This window comes from Clarias gariepinus, chromosome 13, assembly GCF_024256425.1.
Source record: "Clarias gariepinus isolate MV-2021 ecotype Netherlands chromosome 13, CGAR_prim_01v2, whole genome shotgun sequence".
Taxonomy (NCBI): Eukaryota; Metazoa; Chordata; class Actinopteri; order Siluriformes; family Clariidae; genus Clarias; species Clarias gariepinus.
The window spans coordinates 9540001-9563976 of NC_071112.1; the positions used below are offsets into that span (position 1 = coordinate 9540001).

A 23976-nucleotide genomic window follows, 5' to 3' on the forward strand; every position below is an offset into this window, starting at 1 on the left:
AGCGTAGTGCTTATCTACCATTGTATAAATACTTTTTAAGAAATTGTCTTATATAGTGCAAGCAATCAGAATTTCACCATGTTATAGATTATTATGTAATATTTACTTTGATTTTATCTGTTTAAACAGAAATATTGGCATCCACAACCGACAGTAGATGTTTAATATTGACTTTCTTACTCTGTGGTCTATAGTTTACTTTATAACTGTATGTGTGTGTGTGTGTGTGTGTGTGTGTGTGTGTCCGTGTGTGTGTGTGTGTCCGTGTGTGTGTGTGTGTGTCCGTGTGTGTGTGTGTGATATAAGATGTCATAATAACTTGGACCTCTTTTTAATGCACTAATATAAACTTAACAGTTTATTTTCACATTTTCATTTTCAGGATTTCACAATGTTACGGTTTATTATGTGATATTAATTTTTATTTTATCTGTTTAAACAGATATGACGACAAGCACAACCACAGGTATATGTGGCCTTCCTACTCTCAAGAGTCCTACAGTTTACTTTTGAACTCTGTGTGTATGTGTGTGTGTGAGTGTGTGTGTGTGTGTGTGTGTGTGTGTGTGTGTGTGTGTGTGTGTGTGTGTGTGTGTGAGAGAGAGAGAGAGAGAGTGTGTATGTGTGTGAGATATAAGATGTCATAATAAATTAGAGCCCGTTTTAATGCATAAATATGAATCTAACAGTTTATCTTCACTGTTTATAATAAACAACTGCTTAATCAAAAATCAGGATTTCACAATGTTTTAGTTTATTATGTGATATTAACTTTTATTTCATCTGTTTAAACAGATAGCAGCACAACCGCAGGTAGATGTGGCCTTCCTACTCTCAAGAGTCCTACAGTTTACTTTTAAACTCTGTGTGTGTGTGTGTGTGTGTGTGTGTGTGTGTGGGAGAGAGATATAAGATGTCATAATAAATTGTACCCTGTTTTAATGCACAAATATGAATTTAACAGTTTAGCTTAAAATCCTGATTTGTGAATATGTGGATAAATTAAAATAAAAGTTAATAATTCTGCTCAATCACAAATCAGTATTTCACAATGTTTTAGTTTATTGTGTGATATTAACTTTTATTTTATCTGTTTAAACATAAATATTGGAAACCACATATTTATGTCTATAGTTTACTTCATAACTCTGTATGTGTGTGTGTGTGTGTGTGTGTGTGTGTGTGTGTGTGTGTGTGTGTGTGTGTGTGTGTGTGTGTTTGCGTGTGATATAAGATGTCATAATAACTTGGACCTTTTTTTAATGCACAAATATGAATTTACAGTAACAGTTTATTTTCACTGTTTCTAAAAAACAACTTCTGATCAATTACAAATCAGGATTTCACAATGTTATAGTTTATTATGTGATATTAACGTTTATTTTATCTGTTTAAAACAGAAATACTCTTAACCACAACTGCAGGTAGAGGTCACCTTCCTACTCTCAAGAGTTCTACAGCTTACTGTATTTCTTAACTGTGTGTGCACGCACACGTGTGTGTGTGTGTGTGTGTGTGTGTGTGTGTGTGTGAAAATGTGCAAAATGCATGATCACTGTCCTGAACCAAAGGTTACAGTGAGAACACTATTAAGGACATTTCTTTCAATATTCACTACTTATTTTTTTAAGTAGAAACCCCAATGGCCTTCGTCTCAACAACAGGTGTGTAAATGTTTTGTATAAATGAGACTTACCTAAATCCACTTTGACCTTAACATTTTAATTTACACTAAAAAGTTACTACTGTAAGTAACATTTTTACTAAGTTTTGTGTGCTCTTGAATCTTTATATTTTTCTTGTTAGATCAATAACTATGTGCTTTTTCTCTATTTAATATTTCCTTACTTGTTAAGAAATTGTCTTTAATTAAAGTCTGTGGTTTAAAAATAACTGCTAGTAAACAGTTTGTGACACACGACTCATAGCTTATAAATAATATGATGGTAAGTATTGGCACCCGCCTTTTCTGACATTTAATAGAATTTGACTACGAGAGATATATTAGTAGACATGCCTTTGATAGTAATTTAAGTATAATCACAGAATTAACAATATGATTTAAGTCATATTTAAACACAAATAATAGTTTAAATTCCTCTAATTGCTTTGCCTATAGTAATAATCTTATTATTATATTATTATAGTAATAACTGTAATTATTATTTATTGACTGTTTTAGCTCATTATTCCTGCCTGTATAACTGTGGATACAATTTCGGTGCATGTTCCTGCACCAGCTCCTGTCAGTACTATGGAAACTGCTGTCATGATTATTACAGTAAGAACAAAACAGGAGTTAAAAAAATATATACTGTATAAAAAATAATAAAACTGGTTATTGTAAGCTATTATTAAAAATGTCTATCTTTTTCATGATAGTTCATATTTACACAAATGTGATGTTATGCTTTGAATGCATAAAAAATGTTAACCTTTCAATCATCTTACACATAGATTATTGCTATTACGATACAACAACAACAGAAGAAACAACAACAACAACAACAGAAACCACAATAACGCCGTATGTAGGTAGGAAGTATTAGATAGTATAGTAATAGGATTAATTAACTATTAATGCACTGATAACAGATTAATTATTTTAATATTTAACAAACTTATTTAATTTAAATTCATTCAGTATATGTAAGCTTGTTTTGTATATATGATTTTGTAGACTACATTACCTGTAGGGATCGTTGTGGTTTGGATGGTGGTATCTGTTCCTGCACCAGCTCCTGTCTGCGCTATGGATACTGTTGCGACGATTATGTCTGTAAGAAAATAGAATGAAAACAAGAAAAAAATAACAAAAAAGAAGACAATGTTTAAAATACAAAAAAGTCTGCCGCCTTAGAAGCAAAATATGAATAAATGAGCGGTCAATACTTATATATAACTAACATAACAAATCATTAGCAGTATTCTTTTAGTGCAAATATTTAAATATATATTAAATCTCTTTTATAGATTATTGTACCAATGCAACTGTATCACCATCAACAGGTATGCTTTTTTTTTTTTTTTTGTAAACTTCTTTATAACTTTTGTTGTGTATTTATATAAACCAGTTAATTTTATAATTAAATTTATGTCTTTATTTTATCATTTATAATTGGGGCATAGAAAAATTATTAAAATATGAATGTTGAATAAAGTATTTATTAACGCATACAATGTAGGTGTGTTTTCGATGTGTATTTTATATTGTGTATTTTCAATCCTCCTTTTAAAGAAATGTTTCTTAAATTTTTTTTTTTATAGAAACCACAACATACTTAAACTCAACAACAGGTTTGTAAATGTTATATAGAAATGAGACTTACCAAAATCCACTTTGTAAGTGACATCAACATTTAAATGTACGTACACTAAAAAAAAACTACTAAGTAACATGGGTTTTCTGTCCCTTTTTTCTTTTTAAAGAAAAACCTAAAAATAGTATATGCTGGGCATAGGGCCTATTACTGTGTGCTCTTATATTTTTTTTTACATTATTCTGATTAGATCAATAACTATGTGCTTTTCCTTTTTTCAACATCTCCTTACTTTTTAAGAAATTGTAAGCTTGTGGTTTAATAATAACTGCTAATAAATAGTTTGTGACACATGAACCATAGCTTATAAATGATATGATGGTAAGTATTGGCACCTCCTTTTTCTGACATTTAATTGAACTTGACTACAACAGATAGGACTTGGAAATTGCTGAATTAAACAAGAACTGTTTAACAAGAAGTGTCAGTTCATTAAAAGCATGATGTGTCCTCCTGTGATAAATAAATACATTGACAGCCTTTTGCCTATACCCTCATTCATAGTGATTTACATTTATCCTATTATATATCTGAGCAGAAACATGTGGCCTTTTACCCACAGAGCTACCCACCATTATCTTCCAATTACAGTGATACAAAACACTTCAGAACTGCTGTTTAAAGAAAAAGAATAAATTTCAAGGTTGTTACACTTATAGCTGCTTTAATTTCTGAAGCATGGTGAGGAAGTCAGCATGAGGACAGCCGTATTGTCAGAGTCCTGATTAATGAATATAAGTGACTTATAAGTGACTTTTCTTTAACTTACTGGTTTTTAATACACATAATTAACAGTGTTCAGTGTAATGTGTTACAAAGTTAGAGTACTTGGATTACTTTTTTGATGTAACGAGTAATCTTATGTGTGAAACTGTGCAGGTAAGATAGGGGTATTAGTAGTTAACAGATTATGGGCCAAACTTTGCTAAGTAATGATTGTAGAATAATTATAAAGGTCTTGACTAAAACAACATGCATGAGGAATCACAAAGGAGTTTTCATTTTCTGCAATCTAAAAGTACTCTAGCTAGTTACTTTTATTACAAAAATAACGCTGTACTGTAACTGATTACTTTTTAATGACAGTACTTGTGTAATGTAATTAGTTACTTAACTAAAAAGTAACGTCCCCAAACCCTGATCACACATATCATATATTTTCTTAACTCATTCTTAAATGATTAAGCGCATATACTGTAACTGTGTTTATAATATTGAGACACACTGAGAACGGGTGTTTTTCAGGTGGAGTTCCATGTGGTGGAAATCTGACTCAACCACAAGGGGAATTTTTTAGCCCAAATTATCCTAATAATTATCCCAATTATGCACGCTGCACATGGACCCTGGAAGCTGGAGAACTGGAGGTGGTTGTGTTAAACTTCACTTTTGTCGAGTAAGAACTTACATCCATGTTTTTCCACCTGCTGATGATTGACACCTGGATTTGTTTTGTATCTTTATTATTTAGGAATATATTTTGTGGTTAGCATGTGCTGCTGGCTTCATTAGTCTGTGCTGAGATGATTTTATTTCCTTTTGATTTTTTTCTCAGTTTGGAGTCATGCTGTGACTTTATCCGAGTGTATGATGGTCCGAGTGCTCAGTATCCACTTATGGGTTCTGTGACTGGTCAGAATCAGAGACCTTCATTCAACTCCAGCAGAAGATACATGACTGTTGTTTTCAGCACTGACCACAGCGTGACTCGGCAAGGGTTTAGGGCTGAATGGGCTTTCAAACGTATGTATTTGTCCTTCAGTACTTATTGAAACAAAATTTCTGTTTGTTTTTATACTGTAGAGTAGAAATAATCTATCCAAATATTCTGTACCCATTGACCTACTACTTTTATGGCGGCCTAATATAAGGTATGCCTGTCATTTCTGAAGTTAAGTTTACTTATTGGTAAAGTCTTTCTTGTCAGTTAATTAGTATCCTTTCTGACCTTGCTTTGGTGTCTGCACACAGAGATCATGTTTGGTAAGGAATTTGTGTCAAACAGATAGCAAACTACAAACAACAGTACATAAACTGTCTTAATGCTCTAATAACAAGACACTGATCTACTGTAACATAACCTAATTAAATAAATTAATCAGTGATTATTTCCACCCTGACGTAGGAATAGAAACACCCACATTTTCTTTAAACGTCCCAGTCAGATCTGTTCATATTGTACTGTAGTCACAATGACACATCATATGTCATATGACACGTCATATGATGTCTTGATACAATTTAATATTTGACTGTGTGTGTGTGTGTGTGTGTGTGTGTGTGTGTGTGTTTGTACAGCTGTTCTGACGTGTAATGGCCGGTGCGGCACCAGCAACAGCATATGCTCCTGTGACAGATCATGTCAACGATATGGAAATTGCTGTCATGATTATTATAGTAACTTTCATTACTAATTTTTTTTTAAACACTCTGTGTGTCTGTCTGTGTGTATGTCTCCAAGTCTTTCTGTCTGTCTCTCAATCTTTCTATCTGTCTGACAAAGAGACATGCAGGAGTTTGGAGCAAAAAATATATTGTAATTTATTGTTTTTATTGTTTTTTTCAGATTATTGTTACTACACCTCGACATCTCCTTTACCAGGTGCGCTCTATACAATCGTACCAAATAAATGATAGATAGATAGATAGTAACAATGGATCGTGTGTTTAAAACTCATTCACAATAAATATATATATTTATTATTTTTTATTTTTTTTACTCATAACATAGTTCTTATATTTTTTATAATTATTGCCTATTTTAATTATAAACTTATTTACAGTGTATGTCTTTTTATATTGAATGAAACAAATGTTATGTACTTCATGTAGGTGTTTTTATATATTTTTTAAATTAATATTATAATTTGGGTTAAATATCTGAGCATTGGGAATGTGTGTGTATATGTGTCTGCAGCCTGTGGGGGGAGTCTTCATGGCTCAGGCTTCATCTCCAGCCCTTATTACCCCAGTTATTACCATGACTACGCATACTGTGTGTGGCAGCTTTCAGCTCCAGCGGGACAGACCGTCTTCCTCTCGTTCCAGGACTTAGAGTCAGTCCAGTTCCCAAATATAAATTTCACTATTTACAATTTGTTGCCTATTTAAATAACATCTGGATTTACACATCTATTTCCTTTGAATATATTCAGAAATATTTTTATTATTTATTTTTAATTAGATTAATATTCACTGTAAGTGTATATTATAATTATGATATAATTGTGTATTATATTTATAAATTACTACTTAAATTTTTTTTTAAAGATTTAAAAACCTTGATGTTTAACACCATTTTTATCCCGTAAATACAATATATTAAATAAAATAATACTCTTAAATCCTAAAAAAACTATTAAAAGACATTAAAATAATACTATCATTATAAATATTCAATATTCACTTTATTTACTTTAAACAGTTTGGTATTTTGCCAATAATATGCATCGTCTTGATGACTTTTTACTGTTTAATATATTTTACTAGGATTTAATTTTTTCATCGTTTTGTGTCCATTGCATATATTAAACACTGATGAACTGAATATTTTGTTTGAGAAAATCAAACAAATTATCTATGTATTTGTGTGTGTAGTCTGGATCGCTGCTGCAGTTGTGATTATGTGAATGTGTATGATGGTTCATCCACCGGCTCGCGCTTGATGGGACAGCTCTGTCACGCTAACACAAGTCAGCTGGAGTTCCAGTCGTCCTCGTCTTACATGACCGTGCTGTTCAGGAGTGACTACTCCGGTGTCGGACGTGGCTTTAAAGCCTACTTCAGCTCCACCCTAAATCAAAACACAGGTGCAATAAAATTCAATTCAATTCAATTTTATTTGTATACCGTTTTTAATAATTAACGTAGCAACAAAGCAGCTTTACAACATACAGTATATATATAGTGTAGTTTATATTGTATATTATAGCTTTATCTGTTTGTCCTTAATGAGCAAGAAACTGTGGCAAGGGAACCTTGAAAGGAACCTTACTCAATAGGGAACCCATACAAAATGTTTTAGTTAACATGTGGCCCACTTAGTTGAGGTTACCAACTGTTCTTACAATAGAACCCATCAAGACCCTAACTAGTGTCATTTTAAACCAGCACATGTCTTAATACTGTTGGCCACTACTGTAATATTGCTAGTAGATTCAAGATGTCATAATAAAACTTTAAACCATAAATAGGGCTTAAGCATTGAGACCCTGTATTGCTGTAGAGGTTGATAAGAAAGTATGTATACTGAACACAATACCTTAGTCTAGATAGAGTTTTATGTTATTTGCCTTGCAGGCCATGTGGATTGCTCGTCTGGCTGGATGAACATCGTTATCCGTAAATCATACTTGGATTCTTTGGGCTTCAGCTGGCATGACCTCTACCTGGATGACCATCGCTGCAGAGCTTCAGCTGACTACTACTATGTCAACTTTCAATTTCCATTAAATAGCTGCAGCACCAGAATCAAGGTATGCTACAGTACATGCCATACACTATAACATAACATGCAGTCATAAAGTGAAATCCCACCAGTGTTGGATGTAACGTGTTACAAAGTAAGAGTACTTGGATAACTTTTTTGATGTAACTAGTAATCTAACATGCCATTTAAGTACTCAGTTATTTAGTGACATTTTCAAAAATGTAATCCGTTATTCAGACAATTTATGTAATCCATGAGCCAGACAGCAATGATTCCCAAAAGGTATTGTGTGTGTGTGTGTGTGTGTGTGTGTGTGTGAATGTTGTCCTATAAGCCCCACCCCCGATAACCGAAGACTGATGGCATAGGCCATGAAAGGTACAACATGCAAGAGGAATCACAAAGGAGTTTTCATTTTCTGCAGTGGAAAAATACTCTAACTAGTTACTTTTATCAAAAAGTAATGCTGTAATGTAACTGATTACTTTTTAAAGACAGTAATTTTGTAATGTAATTTGTTACTTTAAAAAGTAACGTCCTACAACACTTAATCTCACAATGCACTGCACAATGCAAGTAATACCTTGTATACCATGTACCTGTACACTATTGAATCACCCACAACGTACAATGTGGATAGACACATTATTTTTTTAATAAGGAAATAGCTGAGAGTAGTGATACCGGTCAGAATTGTAGCTAATATCTGAGATATACAGATTTGGTTTCTTTCCAATGGGAAGAAACTTTGCTTTCATAAATGCAGTTGGTATGTGACCAGGTGCTATGAATTCATTGACAATTGAAGAATGAATAGAAAAAGGTCATGTAAATTGATCTAAAGCATTATGAGTGGGATGAGATCCAGGAAAAGACCAAACGTGTCAAAGATGTGTAGGAATATGGATTGGAGTCAAGGGTCGAAAGATTCAATCCATTTTCAAAGCTAGTGGGAAAAAGAAGTAAAACTATTGAAATGCATGTAAGGATTGTCTGGACAGGTCCACAGTTTTTATTTTTTACAAGGTTTAAGCAGCTGCTGATAATTAATATAAGAACATGGACTGGCAGCTGGATGAGAATTAGAGACTGAATTAAGGAGGAAAAAAAAAATGAAATACTGTAACTCTGAAGGATCAATAGGTTGTCTGTCAAACATTAGCAAATCGTGCTTAATTTTCTTTGCACTTCTACATGTTCACTTTTCATGCAGTCCCAGAACGGGCGTGTTACGTACACCAATAATGTTCGAGCAGCTCAGTCAACGTCAGGTGAGATCACACGGTATGAATCAAGATTCCTGTGGGCTGTGAGCTGTGTGATGGAGCGAGAATCTTCAGTCGGGACACTCTATGAAGTTGAAGAGACTTCAAACCTAACCATCAGCGGAACGGGGCGGTTCAACACCTCCATGGCCTTTTTCCCATCCAGCAACTTTTACTACCCCATCACTGAATTCCCCTACCAGGTGGACCTCAATCAGCAACTGTATGTCCAGGTGCAGCTAACCCAAGCTCAACCAAGCATCCACCTATTCATCGACTCCTGTGTGGCCTCACCTAACCATGACTTCAGCACCCGCACCTATGACCTTATACGCAATGGGTACAACACACACACTCATGCACAAATTTAACAAGCACATTCTCATAAACAAGACTTGTAGCAGACACATGCTTACAGTATTGTTCCTGTTTCTGTGAAATAACAGTTGCACCTAAGTGGAAATATCTTTTAAAGGCATAATAAGCAGTAGTGTGAGCATGCATAGTGTTGGGAATTACACTTGCTCTAACTCTTGTTTAGCAGGTCAGGCCAGAACACACACACAGGGAACACCAGGTTAGGGAAATAAGTGCTGTTTTAATGACAAAAATACATAAAAAAAATTGCATAGTGAGGAGATAGGCCTCTTGGAATAGGAGCAACCAGTTTTGTACAGTCAGCAGTCTGCTTTTCAGCAAGTTCTTTAACAGAGAAGGCAGAAAAGAAGGCATGTGAGTCTTGTATCTAGTATATCTTACCGTTGACACCAGGATGGTTGGTGCTCTGTTGCCTTTGGCCACAGGGAGTTGAAGTGCCTGCGCCTTGTGTGCATGAGGTGGAGCAGACCATAGTGCTGAACCTGTGCTGGGTTTTCCTCTGCTTGGTTGAGTGCGAGAGTGACCGATTGTGAGAGGCGCTCGCTCTAGACCAACTGCCAACAGCCAACTAACACTTCTATAGCGCTTAAAACATCTGGGCAAGGGGTTTTTCTTTTACATTACTAAACATGTTGAATTGAATATTGTTAGCTTACTAAAGCTACTGTATGTTAGCCATTTGCAGTTAGCCACTAACAAACAGGGCCTTGAACAGTACCTTTAAACAGTACCTTTAAAACATGCACCACTCACTGCTTAAGAATCTGAAGTTGTGTCTTGGACAGTCAGAATAGCTGCAGCTGTTTTGCAGAACCAGCTCAGAACTGTTATTTTTATTATCTTTATCATTTCAGGTGTGGGAGAGACAGCACAGTAGTCATATACAGAAATGGAGATCGTTACTTCGCTCAATTCAGCTTCCGTGCTTTTATGTTCCTGCGCACACACAACTTGGTGTTCCTCAGATGTCACGTCATTATATGCGCTGACAACGACTACAACTCACGATGTCGCCAAGGATGCCGTAATCGCAGGAAACGAAGCTTAAGCTCTAATGACCACAATGAGGTTGTTACTCTTGGGCCCATTACACTCAAAGGTCAGAGGTCAACTTATTTTGAAACCAAAGTAGAAACTTTTATTATGCACAAAATTGAGAAAAATATTTTTGCACTTCTGTTTACTACACAATATAATAGACAGAAATATAAACAATATGATAAAGCAGAGGTGTCTTTAAAACATATATATGTATATTTATGTATACGTACAGGTGCAGAGTAAGCTGTGGTGAAAAAGGAGGGCGAGAAGTGAACTTCCACCGACTGATTAATGAATCACTTAAATATAGTTAACACTGAATAGTTGTACAAAATTTCCTATATTAAAGCATTCTTCAAAGCCAAACTGGTGTGGTGTATTTTGTGTTATATTAAAGTATTTATAGTACAGTATGCACCTGGTAAACATAAGCAAATAGATATATGATTAAAAATGTTGCTGTGGAATAGAGATCACCTAAATAAGGCATAACGTTTTAGAATGCAGAGCAATGTGTGAACACATTCATCATCTCACATCAATAGTGAAATTTAGCATCACCAAAGCATGGCTGGTTGTGGCAGCATGTTTATGGAGGTGGTAGGGGAGGAACACACAAAACTCCGCACAGACAATATCTCATGCCCTTTAAGGTATTTTTCCACCCTTTTTACATTAGTATTTATCCTTTATTTATTCTTTTTACATTAGTATTACTTTTTTTCACACTATGCAAGGCTCTGGATTATATTTGCTAAATAATTAAAAGTAAAATGTAACCAAACTGTAAGAAATGATCAGGTGTGTAAATTAACAGACACAATAATTCAATAAATCATCTAAGCTTCATTTATTGTCTCTATACTTATATGACCAATTTGTGTTATCAAGTGTATGTCACTCACTGTCTTTTATTCTCCATCACCTCTTAATAGACTGTTCTTTTAATCCCATATTATTAGAAGATATCTTGTCTAAACAACCCAAAGTCATGAAGCCTCATGAAATTTGAATATTAGTGACTTAATCCAGTCACAAAAATATTAGTGGTTTAATCTATTTTTTATTTACCAATAAAAAAAAATGTTTTGTTTTATTATTCTATCACTTTCCTTTCTGCAAAAAAGCAAAATAAACAAAAGAGAAATAAAAAAACATTCATATTAATAAGAAAATATAATAAAGGAAATAGGAGACAAAATGTCAAGTTAAAAAATAAAAGAGACAAACACATACATATTTATTTACAGAAAAAGAGGTACAATATATAAGCACTAATAGATTTATTGAGACTACTACATCAACGCTTGTTGTATAGAAATAAAATTGTTCTGGGGAAACAAAAAGGCTCCGGCAAAAGGATCTGGCCAAAGGAATTATATCCTATAAGGAATGAGAAACGCAACAAGGAGGCTGCTTTTTTTTTAAACATATGACAGAACAATCAGAGTTATAAAGGATTAAGGCATTTGGAAGTTTACACAATGTCACAAAAACACAACACACTGAAAAATACTCCTTAAATTAAAATAAACACTACTAGATAAAAATAACAAAATTAAAAAAATTATAAATATTTTTGTATGTCCCAGTCACAAGTTAATCATCACATCGTCTGTCAAGTTACACATGGCACTCCTGAGATGCTCCAGTGATCCTGATCTCCTCTGCCCCCTGATCAGCCCGATTCATCCTGATGCCCTACTGTATTTCTGGTTGGAGTTTTTATCACAAGAAGACTCACACTGCTGCTGAGGATCGCTCTATACAGTCTGTTTATAGGTACATGTGACTACTAGAGATGGTTTCACCTAGAAAGTCAAGAAAAGAGGCTTTGGACTGGATTTGATACAGTACAAACAGTTCTGCTGTGATGGCTTATGACTGCACACATTTCGACAGTTTTATGACTGAACTTGTTCTGTTAGAATTTGTTCTGTTAATAAATGGTCTGGGAGGAAGATTTAATGAGTGTACAAATCACATTAAACACAGTCATTTCTGTGGGTTTTACATACTCTGTGTACAGTACGGTAAATTGGGTCTGTTTATTGCGTCTGTTCGTTGGCTCTGGCTTCACCTTAAGGGCAAAAGTTCTGTATTTGTCCGAGAAAGCACATTAAACATAAAATGGGCTGAATAAAAGTACTTTTAACTGAATCTATATTTAAATATTTTGTGATTTCTTTGCCTTATTGCATTGAACAGTGTCTGTGCTCAGGTGACAATTAGCAAGTGTTAATATGTGATGTAAAGTTACTGTAAATATCTAACTCTGTATTAATGATTAATTATTGATATTACACCACAGTGCTTTTAGATAGGATATAAATGCCATTCTGTAATGCATAACCCTCATCAGCACAAATATCTGAAATAGACAAATGAGATCAATAGCCTAAGTAATATTAAACTCCTCCACCCATTCCATTCCCACGCTTATATCTCTTTTATGGCATATTTTCCCAGATTATGAGTGTCATAAGGAAGTGAGTTACTTCTGCTTTTTTTCTATATAAATCTTTGGGGAGAGAAAAATGAACAGGTCAGGCAAGATGGAGTTCGGATTCCTGATACTTTTACTCAGCTCTGCTCTTTTAGCACACAGCTCCCTGTCTGCAGCATGTAAGCAGCTTCCTGCAATTAGAAGAGCAACATTTACTTTGAAATAATCTTACTTGTAATAGTTACGTAATAGTTAAAAGTAATTTTATTAAAATTAAATGCAAATAAAATTCTGTTCAGGATCTTCGGCTCACATTCAACCCGGTTCAATCCATGTTTTTTTTGTTTGTTTGTTTGTTTGTTTGTTTATTTTGTTTTTATACTGCAATAATAATAATGTTTTATTTTACTTATTTATACAGATTATACTGAAGTTACTACGGGGTTCCCCTCAACCACAGGTAAAGGTTTCTTTTTTCCTCTTTATTTCTCCTGTCTTCTAAAACCTATGGATTAGTGCCTTTATCAGTTTCACTTATCTCTCAGGACAGTTGTAGTTCATCTCTTGGTCTGCCAAAGATAATACATTTCCACCCTGCCCTGTCCTTTAATGTAAAACTGTGATAATAGCTCAGTTTACTGTAGTTTGTACTGTATGTGGTTAAGACTGTTAATCGATACTTAATAATAATAATAATAAGAATAAGAATAAGAATAATAATAAGAATCTTATCTAACTATAATTATCACATTATGCTTTGTAGATCATCCATCCTGCCGTTATAACTGTGGCTACAATCAGGGTTGGTGCTCCTGCAGCAGCTCCTGTCAGTACTATGGAAATTGCTGTCATGATTATTACTGTAAGAAAAAATATATTCATGTATAATTATCAATTTGACTACATTTATAAAATATATATTAGACACATATATTATAGACATTTACAAACATAACAAGTTTTTATCTGTGGATAATTGTCTCCTTCATAGATTATTGTTCTCAAACAACATCAGGTAAGTGTGCTCCATAAACTCTTCAGTTCTTTGTTCACCTTTCAGTGACTTTAAAATGAGACTGTATTTTATATTTAAGTATGGTATTCTGTTTAAACAGACTATGGCAAAACAACAAGCGGTACATGGGGAACATCAGAAGGTATACTTTAATTATTCAGTACTGACATAGTGAGAATAATTCACTCAAACTTGATACTCTGATACTTTTGTCTGTGTATTCTGTGGGAAGTGACAGTAGTACAACTGTGCATCACAGGTTTATATGAGGGGCGTTCAAATCAAAGCAGGAATTTAGATTGCACAGAATAACAGAACATGAAGAGTAATAACTCCCCATTATTTCTCGATGTAATCCCCTACACTAACGCTCCTATCCCAGCATGGGATACCATTAATGTCCCTTATATGAATGCACTTGTTATGATATATTATAATTTCTGTAGTAACAAGTTATAGTTACAAGTATCAACCTTGTGTTGTGAAGGTACCACATAAAATCATTTAAAATGTTTTTTATTTAGTTATGTTATTATTATTAAGAACTTTAAGAGAGAGTGGCTGATGAGGAGGCAACTCTTTATAGGTTCTATAATGTATATGAGATCAAGGACTTGTTAAAAAAATAAACCATTGCAACAACTTAACAAATTATAATGGTATAAGAGGAATAAAATGCTACAGCGAATGTTGTTGAAAGAAAGATAATCACATTTGACAGTAAAATATAATTCCACTTCATCACACCACCATAGCACATGGTATTTTACTACTGTATTTTACCATATCATAATTGCACACACATGGACACAGATATCATCACTACCTTTGTGTTTAAAGCGGGAGTAAATTATTAGGAATTTTTAATAAAATTATTATACGTTTATTTACATTATACAGTAGATTCATTCACAGGTTATTAATTAGTTAAAATTAAGTCTTAGTATTAGTTGTAATGCACTGACTATTTGTTATAGTGTTTAAACTGTGATGTTTTTTCTGTTAAGTTCCATGTGGTGGATATCTGACTGCACCACGAGGGGTATTTTTCAGCCCAAATTATCCCAATCATTATCCTAATAATGCACGCTGCACATGGACCTTGTCTGCTGGAGAACTGCAGGTTGTTTCAATAAACTTCATGTTTGTCGAGTAAGAAATCACATTCCTGTTTTTCACCTGCTTATAAATGATACCTGTCTTTATTTACATCTTTTAATTTAGCAATAACTATATGGGGTAAATGTGAATTGCTAGGTCTATTACACTGCTCTGAGCTGATTATTTCCTTTTTCCTCAGTTTGGAGTCATGCTGTGACTTTGTCCGTCTGTATGATGGTCCAAATGCTCAGTATCCACTTTTGGGTTCTGTAAATGCAAATCAGAGTGCTTCATTCAATTCAAGCCGTGCTTACCTGACTGTCGTTTTCACAACTGACGGCAGTGTGACCCGCCCAGGGTTTCAGGCTGAATGGACTTTCAAATGTATGTATTTGTTCTACTTATTTCCAATTTAAGCTCTGCTTTTAATTATTTAATTATTTAACACACATTAACTTGCTAAATTTATTTGTACTTGCTGTAAAGAATGTCTGTGATTATTCATATATAAAATTAGAATCAGAGATCACAAACTTATGCTGCCAGTTCCCAACAGTGTTGCATGATAAGAATCTGTGTCTTAAATCCTAAACGCTTTCAAGACATAACCAACAGCATGAGAAAATAAGGTCAAAGGTTTAGCCCTTGCTGCAACCACTGACAGAATCAGATCAAGTGTGTTGTTAGTCAGTATACAATGCTGGATTTGAGTGATGCTAGGGAGGGGTTTGTGTTTGCTGTAGCTACCCCTAGAATAGTAATAGTGTGTCCCCCACAACACAGTTTGGTTGTCCATACTTTAGAACTACAAAAAGAAAAAAATACTTTCTATATATGGTAACAGTCCAAAGTTTGGACACACATTGTAATTCCATGGTCCTTCCTGATTTTTATTACTTTCTACACTGTAAATCAGTGCATCCAATCATTTGGAAGACATCCAAAATATACAATAATCTTCTATGAATAGTTAATATTTATATGTGTCTGCTACTAATGCTCTGTAAAGCCTTCACAACAGCTGTAATCTGAGATGCTGTTAATTGGTGATTTCGGAGGCCGGTAACTCTAAATGAATTTCTTAAATGTTTTGAATAATTAAACTTACATTATGGTCAGCCACTTTTATAATGGCACTTGATTGGTGTGGCAAGTGCATTTGACAATTCTGTTCTTGCAAGAACTATTCTGAACTATGCAAGAACAGCTAACCTTTGTGTCTTAAAATCAAAACTGATTGTTGTTGGTGGTGGTGTTACTTAATTGCCTAATGCCATATGTGTTATTTCATAGTTTTGAAGAAATTCAGTATTGTTCTAGAATGTAGAAATTTAATTACTAAAGAAAAAAAAAACACTGAATTAGACGGTGTGTCCAAACTTTTGACCTTTTACTGTAGGCCTATATAAAATGTATTTATTTATTTTCTAAAAGTATAGACTAGAGTATTTACACATTAAAAGTGAAAAGACTCCAGGTCCCTAGACAATGAGTGACTGAGAGCTTAGTGGTTAAACTTTTGGACTTATCATACAATAGCAATTTAACATCATAGGTACAAACACCAGCACCACTGAGCCACCTCTGTTGGCCCCTTGGTTAAAGGTCCTTAACCCTCAGCTGAAGTGAGTGTGTGTATATGTGTGTTTGTGTGTATACAGCTGCTCCGATGTGTAAAGGCCGATGTGGAAGCAGCAACAGCAGGTGCTCCTGTGACAGTTCATGTGAGCTCTATGGAAGATGCTGTCATGATTATTATGGTAACTAACAGAAGCATTTTTTATTTTTAAATAGTGTGTTTGCCTGTTTGCCTATGTTTTGATTCGTCTATCTGTCTGTCTGTCTGTCTGTCTAAGTAGGCATGCTGGAGTTTGGATAAGTGTTTATTGTATTCATTTTATTTTTCAGAGTATTGTTCCCCTGAGACGTCAGCTCCTGTACCAGGTGAGATCTTCACTGTAGCTTGCGTCAGCATGTTGTCTTTTTAAAAAAAATAAATAGACACAGTAGAATAGATAGATAGATAGATAGATAGATAGATAGATAGATAGATAGATATAAATTAACTGTACGCACTGTAATAAAACTCATTTTTACAATACAGATATTTTCTATATAGTTTAAAAACTATATTTTATTAATGGGTATTCTGTATTATTCAGATTTAGACTTTAGACTTTAGACTTTTTACAGGTTTATATATGAATTTAGATTTATATATAAACTTGTTTTAATTATTTAATAAGTGTAATTGTATGGATTTATTGGATTAAATGTGGTTATTATGTATTTTATTTTTAATTTCAAATGTATTTTAATTAATAATAATTTGATTAATAAAATAGTTGGAATTAATATCTTAGCACTGTTAATTTGACACATAAGGATTATAATAATAATAACAACAACAATAATAACAATAACAAAAACAACATTAATAATAATAATAATAATATTTGTATACTCTTTGCAGCCTGTGGGGGGAGTCTTCAGGTCTCAGGCTTCTTCTCCAGTCCTTATTACCCCAGTTATTACCATGACAACGCATACTGTGTGTGGCAGCTCTCAGCTCGGGTGGGACAGACTGTCTTCCTCTCGTTTCAGGACTTAGAGTCAGTTCACTTCCCAAATTTACATTTCACTTATTTCATTCATTAAATTTAAATCTATATTATTTATTTATTTATTCTTTTTTTTTACAATATTAATTATTGTGGCCTGGTGACTAGCGCTGTTGCCTCACCCCTCCAGGGTTTGGAATGTAGACTAACTTTTTTTTCCAAATTGCCCTTACTCTATGAATGGTGTGAGTTTTTACTTGTACCCTGCAATTGGTTGGCATTTCATCCAGGTTGCTGCACAGGTTAATACAATAACGTGTGTATATCTGTGTGTGTGTGTGTGTGTGTGTGTGTGTGTGTGTGTGTGTAGCCTGGATCGCTGCTGCCTCTGTGATTATGTGAGTGTATATGATGGTCCGTCCACCTCCTCGCGTTTGTTAGGACAGCTCTGTCACTCTAACACCAGTCACATGGATTTCCAATCATCCTCGTCCCAAATGACCGTGCTGTTCAGGAGCGACTACTCTGGGGTGGGGCGTGGCTTTAAAGCCTACTTCACCTCCTCCCTCAGTCAAAGTACAGGTACACAGTCCACAATAAACATGCTGTGTTAAAATTACATAGTCAGACCGACAGTCTGGTCTTAAAGCATTTATCTCAGTTTGTCTGCTAAAGGGGACAAAATAAAAACAGAGACATTGAGACTCATGTAGCAAAATTATTTTAAATGGTTCATAAATTTTCTCTTAACTTTCTGTTAAAAAAAAAAAAAAAAAAGCCATATGCACCAAACTTTCTTAACAATCTCAGTCTGCACAGTCATGTGCGCAGAATAATGAATTCAACTTTATATTAGTGGTGCATAGTGTTAGTATGGGATTAGCATGTGATTAGCACTGACAACATCCCTATACACCGTATAAGGATAGGTGAATGTTGTGCCGTGTGCAGATCAGTCACTTGAAAGAAAAAGATGCCACAGAAGAAAGGTAGTAAAAACTACAATACAACAGAAGTGAAACTGAAGTAGTTTAAAATCAATTTAAACAAAGTGAACATTTGATCTTCTAGATTATGAGCACTGGTGTTACAAGTCAATTAAAAATGCAGCAATGGCAAAAGATCTGTGATGTTGTGAATGCCATTTTAGGTGATGAATGCATAGTTAAAGAAATAGAAATTTTCATGATTATGAGTGTCAGTAATGTGGTGTAAATCTTGAAAACACAAGGAAAAGTAATTCATACACTGGGTAAGAGCAAAGGCTTTATTAAAAGACGTCTGCAAAAGGACTATACAGCAAACATTTCCAGCATGAAGAAAGGTGATTTCTTTCTCTCAGCCATTTTTACTTTTATACACAAACTTATCTGCACAAACATTAAATAATTAAAATTTGATGTTGTATTAGAGTACTCTGTACTCTGAAACTCTCCCAATTCGAAAATTCTCATCATCCATTCATCTGTCTTGTCAAATCTGTGCCATCTCTAAAAGATGTGTAATCCTTGGATAGCCAAAGCAATAGCAAACAGATCGCACACAAGCATCCCAGGGGTTTATAGTTGAAATTAGGATGAACTGATCAATAGTAACTCTTTGGGCCACAAATTAAATCCAATAATTATTATATATATAAAACATATATAAATGAATTTTATAAATTTTTTATTATATGATATAGTTTCTCAATTTGAAACCATGTTTCCATGCACCACACAAACAATTTGCTGAGTATGAAAACAGAAGTTTTTTCTCATTTTGATAAGAGTGCTTTTGACCTAAGAGAAGAGCAAATTAATGGGTATGAAAAAAAGAAGAAATAAGATAATTATGCGATCATGTACATTTGTTCATATATCACTCCCTGCATAATGTCTATATTTCATTATTATTATTATTATTATTATTATTATTATATTGAGCATTTCATGATTTTTTTTTTTTTTTTTTTACACGTTTATGGCCTAGACTAATGGCCATTGCTTTCTAGTGAGGTTGGTAATTAAAGAAACTGAAACCTCAACTTCAGCCTGTATTCATGTTTACAGTTTTATGTCGAATGTTGGATGCTTTGCAGGCCATGTGGATTGCTCCTCTACCAGGATGAACATTGTCATCCTTAAATCATACTTGGACTCGCTGGGCTTCAATTGGCAAGATCTTCACCTAGATGACTATCGCTGCAGAGCGTCAACTGACTACTACTATGTCAACTTCAATTTTCCACTTAATAGCTGCAGCACTGTAAGGAAGGTAAAACACAGAATATGCAGTGATCCTGTAAAACCCCACAATGCACTCCAGTGGGGTAACGTGATGTAACATACTGTATATTTATATACAAACATACACACGGTATATATACGTACACTTTTTTGTGCACTTCTCCACAGACCCAGAATGGACGTATTATTTACACCAATAATGTGCGAGGAGATCAGTCAGTGTCAGGCGAGATCATTCGGTATGAAACAACCTTTCTCTGGGCTGTAAGCTGTGTGATGGAGCGTGATTCTTCCGTCAGGACACTTTATGAAGCTGAACTGAGTACGAATGTAAGCATCCATGGAACTGGTCGGTTCAACACCACCATGGCCTTTTACCCGTCCAGCAGCTTTTCCTACCCCATCACGCAATTCCCCTACCAAGTGGACCTCAATCAGCAACTGTTCGTCCAGGTGCAGCTAACCAAAAGTGAACCAAGCCTCCACTTGTTCATTGACACCTGTGTGGCCTCGCCTAACCACGAGTTCAGCATCCGCACCTATGATCTGATACGTAATGGGTATAACACACAAATATAACAAGCACAATCCCACAACACACTGGTAGCTCAAACAAGCTTACAATAAACAAAAGCTACACCTCAGTGGACTCATATTTTTAGCTTGACAGTAAATATTGTAAGCAGGCATACCTGATAGTCAGAGCTCAAGATTTATGCTTGCTCCAAATATTTACCCCTCTCAAATACCCCTTAACAGGCATAGGAAGGCAACATAGAGTACTTAGGTCTAAGTCAGTAATGATTGTACAGATGGTTTAGCTGAAGTCTACAGATATGACTTAAGTGTAGACTTCACAGGCTTTATAATCACTAAGGCCTTTCCATGCTAATACTGTTTTTTAGAGAAGTTTTTTTTTACTGCTCAAATCCCCTTACACAGTGGGTCTATGGCCAATAACCCACAAATACAAATATTAGTGACTTGTTCCACACCACCATAAGCTTTTTCAAGGTAGTCTGTTTTGTTAGTATGCTGGGCCATGATCAGACATGCTGGCCTCCCAGCAATTCATGGCCCAACTCAAGATCCAAACATGTGGAAATAACTTGGACTGAGATCAGGACTGTAGGGGGATGTGACAATAACTCCCAGCTAAGTTTCTGCAATGTGCAAGTGGTGCTGGCAAATGATTTTGTGTACAGTTCCCACAGACAGATGCATTTGTTCCACAAGTTGGTGACAAGTTATCTGTCGATTGTCAAAGATCAGGCATTCTACTTGCTGAATGTTCATGAGAATGCCTGCAGTGGATGCTGAGCCACCTCGACGGGCATTGCAATTCATGTACAGACATCTTTAAATGGTTTGTACCATTAAAATGTCTACTGCAGTTAAGAGTCTCATTTTCTCCAAATCACTTTTACATTTTCATGCAACAGAAATTTCATCATAAGTCCTGGTTTGACTTGATCACCCCTCATACATCCGCACTGATTTTTTCTACCAAGTTCATTTCAATCAGAACATTTATTCCCTCATTCGAAATGTATCCCAACTCTGACTTCTATAAATCATAGATAAAGCAGCTTCACCTGGTCCACTGAGTTAGCAAACACTGAGGTAAACATTGTATTTTACTGCACATACAGTGGGACATGCTACATAATACAGGCTTTTTGTCTATTTAGACAGTCTATGGAACAGTACTAGCTCTTCATATTTATTTTACTGCTTCACATCATTTTAGGTGTCGGAGAGACAGCACAGTAACCATATACAGAAACGGAGATCGTTACTATGCTCAGTTCGGCTTCCGTGCATTCATGTTCCTGCGCACACACAACCAGGTGTTCCTCAGGTGTGATGTCATTATCTGCACTGACAATGACTACAATTCACGATGCCGCCAAGGATGCCGTAATCGCAGGAAACGGAGCTTGACCTCTGATCACCACACTGAGGTTGTCACCATTGGGCCTATCAAACTCAAAGGTCAGAGGTCAATTTATGACGTTTCTACTATTCTGAAGTCAGGGTAGAGACTTGTACAATATTTACAACGTAAAGAATACAATATCATAATAATATCATACACTATTATTAGCAGAATAGCAGGCTTAATATGTATTCCAAATGTTGTTTTTTACTTATATATAAAGGTCCAGAGGAAGCTGTAGCCAAGATGGAGGACGGGAAGTGAACTCACAGTGACTGACTGATTAATCATTTTAAAACAGATAACACTGAATAATTTTACAAACCTTAAACCTTGTCTAATAAAGCATCCTTTAAAGGCAAACAGGTCTATTGTTGTTCTAAATAAATTGTAAATAATTAATCATATTTATATGTTAAAAGCTGAAGAACTTAGTAGTGCATAAGTTTAAGTGTTGTGCTCCTCCACTCGTGCTTATGGGAAGAGAAGTTTAGATGATTTAAACAATCTCATATCGACACTAGCTGAAAGAGAACACAAGAATCTTTTTTATACAGAATTGACAATACATCATCTCATACTTTTATCCATTAATAGTTACTTATATTGTTAACAAGTTAAATTATTTTCTCATTTAGGTTATATCAATTATAAACTGCCAGTCACTCACAGCCACTTGTTTTGCTCTTATTCCTTTACTTTTATTCGAAATTAATAAGCTAAAAAGTTTTATAGAAAACCTGATACAGTATATACGCAGTAAAAAGTCATTCATTCAACACATTAAGGTTAATCCTTGTTTTGCAATTTGTTCTGGAAGCATATTTATAATCCTTGTATATCAAAGTGTATTTACCCATAAGAAATAATAGAAACTCAGATGATTCGTTCCACAACCCAAAATATTCATATAAAAATAATAAATACAAAAAAGTATTACAGTAAAGTAAAAATGAAACAAATTAAGCTGCACTTTACAGTATCTTAAAAAAGAATCATAGCTGTAGTACTTAAGACCAGAGAGATGAGGGGGAGTTTACTGTTTTAGACGACTATTACACATATATTAAAATGAAACGGTAATGAAAGTTCTTTTTTATTATCTCTTATTACTCTGTAATTCTCTTTATTTCTTGCTTTAAGCATTAATTGAGCACTCTTAAGTCCTATCAAATTAAAATCTAATATCTAGAATATTTATAAAGAGTATGTTACGTTGTTCCTAATATCCCAAATTATACAACAGTAAGTTCAGCAATCGGATTGGATGAGAGACATCCCATGCGTAGTGTTAAAGTATGGTAACAGCACTGGCATGTTTAAATGTATATCTCTAGCAATGGATTTAAATCAAATGTGGACTGTTGATTGGTCAGGATAACAGAACACAATTCTAAGAAAAACTCCATATATAATCCCCTGCATTTATCCTAGTTTTCACGAGTGTTTAGATATCATCAAGGTAGACTGTTTTGTTAGTATGCTGGGCCATGATCAGACATGCTGGCCTCCCAGCAACTCATTGCCCAACTCAAGATCCACCTCGACTGGCATTGTAATTCATGTACAGACATCTTTAAATGGTTTGTACTATTCAAATGTCTACTACAGTTAAGAGTCTCATTTTCTAGTGATAAAGGGTGGTAACAGCACTGGCATGTTTAACTGCATTATGTATCACTTTGTGTCCCAGATATCCTACAATTATTAATTACACCAATTGTCGGTCGCATCATGGGTAAAAGTAGGTCTGCATGGTCCACAATATTGAGGTGAGAACAGTTGCCTGCCAAAATCCTTATTAACAAACAGTCACAGAAGCACATTTAACAGTATGGACAATACAGTGTTTTGAAACTTTTTTAAATATATGAATTTACACACTTGGACTGTTGTAGGTATAGCTCCTATGGGACACAATCATTTGCTAACATATTAGATTGATGTGTTTGGCAACGGTTTAACTATAAAATAAAATAAAATAAAATACAATATGTTAACATTTGGTAACATAATTACCAGAAAAAAGGTTGTAAAACTGGGTGATTCTTATGGTTTTTTAGTTTTTTTTTTTTTTTTCAGCAATTGTGTGCCCACACTGTTTCCCCTCTGATATTAACAACAACTGTCTGGTTGTTCAACTAGGTGCATAAACAAACTTCAGCTAGTCCAGAATGCAGCAGCAAGTGTCCTCACTAGAACCAGAAGATACGAGCACATCACACCTATCTTATCTTCACTCTATTGGCTCCC

At 34.5% G+C, this 23976-nt stretch overlaps 1 protein-coding gene across 1 annotated transcript in view; it reads left to right on the top strand.

Moving 5' to 3' along the window:
- LOC128535741 (deleted in malignant brain tumors 1 protein-like) overlaps positions 1-22086 on the top strand; it is a 24097-nt gene extending 2011 nt beyond the window's left edge. The window contains exons 3-27 of the mRNA XM_053509785.1: positions 4566-4716; positions 4876-5063; positions 5619-5717; positions 5887-5922; positions 6238-6376; positions 6918-7129; positions 7620-7795; positions 8963-9354; positions 10247-10491; positions 12903-12922; positions 12965-13058; positions 13301-13339; positions 13643-13741; positions 13871-13894; positions 13995-14036; positions 14902-15046; positions 15195-15379; positions 16657-16755; positions 16904-16939; positions 17469-17607; positions 17927-18138; positions 19637-19812; positions 19953-20344; positions 21535-21779; positions 21947-22086. Coding sequence (XP_053365760.1) covers positions 4566-4716; positions 4876-5063; positions 5619-5717; positions 5887-5922; positions 6238-6376; positions 6918-7129; positions 7620-7795; positions 8963-9354; positions 10247-10491; positions 12903-12922; positions 12965-13058; positions 13301-13339; positions 13643-13741; positions 13871-13894; positions 13995-14036; positions 14902-15046; positions 15195-15379; positions 16657-16755; positions 16904-16939; positions 17469-17607; positions 17927-18138; positions 19637-19812; positions 19953-20344; positions 21535-21779; positions 21947-21987 — 3626 coding nt within the window. The 3' untranslated portion in view covers positions 21988-22086. The remainder of the gene's footprint in view (positions 1-4565; positions 4717-4875; positions 5064-5618; positions 5718-5886; positions 5923-6237; positions 6377-6917; positions 7130-7619; positions 7796-8962; positions 9355-10246; positions 10492-12902; positions 12923-12964; positions 13059-13300; positions 13340-13642; positions 13742-13870; positions 13895-13994; positions 14037-14901; positions 15047-15194; positions 15380-16656; positions 16756-16903; positions 16940-17468; positions 17608-17926; positions 18139-19636; positions 19813-19952; positions 20345-21534; positions 21780-21946) is intronic.
- The last annotated feature ends 1890 nt before the right edge of the window (positions 22087-23976 follow it).